Source organism: Theobroma cacao, chromosome 3, assembly GCF_053813885.1.
Source record: "Theobroma cacao isolate CCN51 chromosome 3, ASM5381388v1, whole genome shotgun sequence".
Lineage (NCBI taxonomy): Eukaryota > Viridiplantae > Streptophyta > Magnoliopsida > Malvales > Malvaceae > Theobroma > Theobroma cacao.
In genome coordinates, this window is record NC_142641.1 from 7,669,866 (window position 1) to 7,675,111 (window position 5,246).

Here is a 5,246-nt window from a genome sequence, read left to right on the forward strand (position 1 = left end):
ACCCGCCACCCCCCACCAATCTCACAGTTCGGTGAGGCACGTGGTCACAAACAGGCAACAGCCGGTTCTAGACCGGACCATCCAGTAAAACCCCCCGAAAAGAAGAAGGAATCTTTTTTATTTTAATTTATTAAAAAATAAAAAAAAATCCGACGGTCCACATCTCACATGTGATTTTAAAGTTAAAAATCAGGCCTTATTACCTCCTTTATATTTCATTTCATATTTGTTGTAGTATGATTTTTCCTTCCTTGTCTTGTCTTCCATTCTTTCTCTGCTCTTGGAAGCTAAGCATTGTCCTTGGTGGGTTAAGATAGAGAGAGCTTTTCATTCGTCTTCGGATTTGCCTTTTACGTTATATTTGACCTGTACAAGATCAATATTATCCTTTTGGTTTGGAGATATGGAGAGAGATTTTATGGGTTTGGGTTCAAAGCATGCTCCAGTTACTGTCAAAGAGGAGGCCTGTGAAGGGCCTAAGGATTCAGGTATTGTTTCGTTTTCTCTTTCGTTTTCCAATATCATCCGTTATTAATCAATAAAATAAGTAAATATGCAATAAAATTTGGTGTTTCTGACTGAAACTTCATAAAATCTTCTTGTCTGGGTTCTTTTATGTTTGAATATACCTTTTCTTATCAAGTTTATAACTTATTTGGATGAAAGTAACTTGAGAGTTGAAACTGTTTAGTTGCCTGTCGAGCTAAGCTACGTGTATTTAGTAATTAGTTTTCTTCATATATATATATATATTTGTTTTCAATTTTTTTGAGTGATTATATTTTCTTGATGTGCTCAGTTTTCTTGGAAACCAAACAAGGGGAGGGATAAGGGGGGTTAGGAAACGTTTTGCTCCAACAGGAAAACCCACGAGTAAAATTCCTTTACGGTTTAAGTAAACAAGAAACAGCAAAGAGCCTCGTGGTACAACGTTTGTAAATATAAGGTACAATCACTTTACAGCAGTCCCAGGATACCTTTAATAAGGTTGACGTGGACATATACTGTTAAAAACGGGTGATCAATAAGGCGTTGAAAATAATTGCTTTTAGTAATTCCTTTCTTAGTTTAGTGGTAAATGCTAACATGGGCTGCTTCTGATCAGTCAAGTCAGATGGAGCAGTGCGTGGGGGTTTGCTTTACGGTTGAAGAGTTTGTTGTAGTAACACATGAACCTTTTGTCCGTCTAGCCGAAGCTTGTCCTTTTCCCAATAACCAAAAGATTAAAAGAATAGAAATCCGAAGAAAAGAAAGAAGAAAAGGATATCTTGGGTGTATCTCTTTGCTCGGCTAAGACTTACAAAATTTAGTTGTTGAATAAGTTAATGTGCCATGTTGAGTTGCCATGATACCCTTTTTGTTATACATAATTCTTCTCTTAACTTTTATATATATATTTAATTTTAAATGGTGTTTTGAGTAGTTGTGCCTGGCTTGGTACGAGATGATTTGAGATAAAAATATGTAGCTAGCTTGGAAAAAGAAGAGATTTATTTGATAAAATATAACGGATAACATGGTTGCGTGTGAATAAAATAACATGAATGGGTACAATGTGATTAAAGAATGATCTTATCAGGGGATTAAATAATCATGCATCTTAACTTTTGTTAAATGTGGCATTTTGAAAGGTAGTGCCTGGTGACATGTGCTTTGGACATCTATGAAGGGAATACTCATTAAAGAAGTATTTGTTTACAATGTGATGAATAATATATTCCAAAGTTGATGGCTGCTTATCACGGGGCATGTGCCTTAGATGTTCTGACCAATGGTTTTTTAAGTATTTAGAGGGTGTAATTCTCTTTTCCTATTTGGAAAATGGTATAATAAAAAAACGAAGTGAATTGGATGCTTTATGATAAGATGAATGGTGGTTTTGGTTTCATATATCAATGTCATATTTTTAAATGTCAATAAGTGCTTTCTTTCTACTTTCAATTGTTGTCAGGGACACCCTTTGAGAATATGTCTTTTTTCAATTTCTTTCAATATAGTTACCATTCAAGAACATGAACATTACGTTTTCCAGTATGGTTTAAATCTTTTGATCTTCTTGACTCAAAAGATTAACCAATTCCTACATAGTTTTAAGTTTTGAGGTATTTAGAAAATTTTATAGATGAAGTTTGTATCTCTGTTTCCTTTCCATGTTTCGGTTTCTTTTTCTTTTTCTTTTGTTGCTTTCCTTGCAATTGAGTTGAAGTTCACTCAGCGATAATAATGAGAATGCAACTAATCAGGCATAATTTTCCATTCCTTTTGGTTCTGCAGTATTCTTAAGGGGTTCAGGGATGCAGTTGTCTTTCTCAAACAAGGTATCTGCCATTCCTCAGTTCCTGTCTTTCAAGGCTGCTCAAGAAGATAGGCTGAGGAAGACTGCTCATGATCCTCTAGTGTCATCTGGATTTATGGCTAAACCAACTGCTGATTCTAACCCGAGACCATATTCTGGCTTGACCCAGGTTTGTTAATTGCAGTCATGAACTTCTTGGTTTTTAATTTCTTATATTTCAGAATTTTATTTCATGTTTGGAAAAGTAGAGGTTAGCCTTCAGAGGAAGTTTGAGATTTTATTATGCCCATATTTTGTTATTTTAGATCTCCAAAGTTCAATATGCAGGAATTTTGGACCCGATTGCCTTATACTGTCATTGCAGGTTTAATGATTTTTCCTCACCTTTTTTCCCCTCCTATGACTTACAGAAACAACGGGGAAACCACTACACAGTGACAACATTTGGTCTGCAACAGTTTGATGGACACCAACCCCACTGTTCTCAGGAAGTGAGGTTATTTCCTGTCTCCAGCGAGCCGAATCAAACAATTGCAGTTTCTATGAGCACTCCTCTTCTCCAGTCCCATCTTGTTTCCACTGGACAGAATACAATTGGTAATACAGTAACCCCACAACCTTTTGCAGGAGTCCCAATCATGGCTCCCCCTGTATCTGTTGTTCCTCCATCAAGTTCCATTATTGGTACAACTGAGCTTAGGTATCTAAACTTCGACAATTTTTTCTAAATTTCATTTTAGTGAATATCTATAATATATGATGAACTAAACTATCAGTCTAAATATATAGTTGGGATGATCAGGTGATACTGAATTTCTCTTGTAGGAATGCTGCCAAATCTTCTCAGGCACCATCTCAGTTGACTATCTTTTATGCTGGTTCTGTGTGTGTGTATGATGATGTGTCTCCTGAGAAGGTTACTTATTGTTTCAGCCTTTTTGATTTATACAATTGACACCATTAACTTTAGGTGGGATTCTTTTCGTTTCTTAGTTCCTTGCTTCCATATCCAGGCCCAGGCTATTATGTTATTGGCTGGAAATGGGTCTTCTGCAGCTCAGAGTAAATCGACTCCCGTGACTCAAGCACAGGCACCTATGCCACGACCTTGTGCTGCTGATGGTTTTGTTGGAAACAATAGCTCTACCATGTCACCATGCTCAGGCTTTCCAGGTCCTATTTCTGTAACCTCCCATGTCAGTTTACAGCCAGGTGAAGGATCTAGTGGCACCAATGATCTAACAGCTGTCACACGAGTTGTAGCTATAACATCTTCTAATAATCAACCAGAGCGTCCCAGAGTGGTTAATTCAGTAGGATCTGCTGCAACAAGTCTAATTCCAGCAGGTTTTAAACTCTTTTTTTTGGGTAGTATTTTCCAGTATCTAATGTATTTTTCTCTTAACTCTTTTTATTGTTGATTTTGTATACTCTGCGTTGCTTTTCTGTCTCATGTGCAGTAGCTGTGCCTCAGGCTCGTAAAGCATCCTTGGCTCGATTTTTAGAGAAGCGTAAAGAAAGGTATTTGCATGTTTTCTCAATTTGGTGACAATTATTTGAATGTCTATAGAAATACTACTCAGTCCTGTTAACGAGTTGACCTTAAATTTAAGTATTAGGTATTGGGAAGTCATAGTTTAATATTGATATTGTCAAAGTCAAAAGTTTAGGATCTGTGGCTTTGAAAACAGTGAAAGTTGGGCTGAAGCACTTGGATGGTAGTATCATCCCCAGTAAGTGAGGTGAATCTAAGTTTTATGTGTAACGTATTAAACTGTCCGATCCTGCTGGAATTAGATTTGACATAGGTATATTTTTAATACACGTAGCACCAATTTTCGTTTAAGACCCCTTTTGAATTTTCAGTGATGATTGCTGCATTATAGAAATTGTAATTGTTCTGTCATATGCTATAAGAATTAGAATGGGGTTACTTGTTCTCTGGGCTATTTTAGTGCTATCCTCATTCCTCACTATGATGCTTGCTTTTGGAGAATTTGTACTCTGGCTACCGTTGGATGTATTTTAACTATTTTCTTCTTTGTCAGTATCAAATAATATTAAATGCCCTCTGAAATATGTGAAGGGACTTATTATGTACTGTTCGACAAATTAAAAAAGTCGATATTAAAAATGTAACTGCTGAATTTTTAGTATATAAGAAACTATTTCGTATGTTGTTGAAGATAAGGTGTTGGATATGTAGCTATGGAGTTGAGTATTGAATATTTGTGATGCATTGGGAATCTGAGTTTCTCAGTCTGACACATTTCTGGTTTACATCCAGGGTAACAAGCACCTCTCCATACAATATCAGCAAGAAATCTCCTGGATCTGATGATATAAGTTTCTCCGTGACTTCTGCTGGATCCAGTCCTCGACCAGCCGTCAACTAGGGGTGGAGGTCATTGGACTGTGTCACTACTATAGATATGTAAGAAGTCTTTTGTCGACATTTATTTTTGCTGGTAATTATATAGAACTCAATTCTTTTAGTGTCAAAAGTTAGTTCACTTTATTAGATATATGTTTTCAGTTTTCTTTTTTCCCAAAAACATTACAAACACCATGTAACTGATTGTCTGCTTTGCCAGTTGATTGTAAAAGCATATCATCTCTACTCCAAAAAGCATTAATTTTGTATTAAACATGTTGTAGCAGAGACTTACAGAAGCCAAACTTGATGTGCTTTTAGCTTTAGAAGCATGTGGATGCTTTCTTTTTAGCCTTTGGAAGCATGCGGAGGCTTTCTTGCTGTATTGGCATAACGTTTGGGCTTTCAGGGTACCTGCTTGACGGGGCCCAACTCCCTGCAGTTCATCCATTACTAACTACTGTTTAAGTAATTTTATTCATTTCAAATTGAATATTTATTTTTCGAATTAAATTTTACTTATTTTGATCATAATTTTTTATCTAATATCATGTGGAATTCAAAAATTATTTTTTT

At 36.0% G+C, this 5,246-nt stretch overlaps 1 protein-coding gene across 2 annotated transcripts; it reads left to right on the plus strand.

The window, feature by feature from the left end:
- Positions 1-224: 224 nt before the first annotated feature.
- On the plus strand, positions 225-4,925 carry JAZ3 (jasmonate-zim-domain protein 3). 2 transcript variants are annotated; one of them, XM_018118571.2, is made up of 7 exons: positions 225-488; positions 2,275-2,465; positions 2,707-2,996; positions 3,122-3,212; positions 3,310-3,643; positions 3,757-3,817; positions 4,584-4,925. In XM_018118571.2, the coding sequence occupies exons 1-7, from the start codon at positions 404-406 to the stop codon at positions 4,690-4,692; spliced, it is 1,161 nt and encodes a 386-aa protein (XP_017974060.2). In that variant the 5' UTR covers positions 225-403; the 3' UTR covers positions 4,693-4,925. The 2 variants fall into 2 exon arrangements, with proteins under 2 accessions (XP_017974060.2, XP_088660482.1); XM_088804356.1 differs by lacking the exon at positions 225-488 and adding an exon at positions 1,955-2,102.
- The last annotated feature ends 321 nt before the right edge of the window (positions 4,926-5,246 follow it).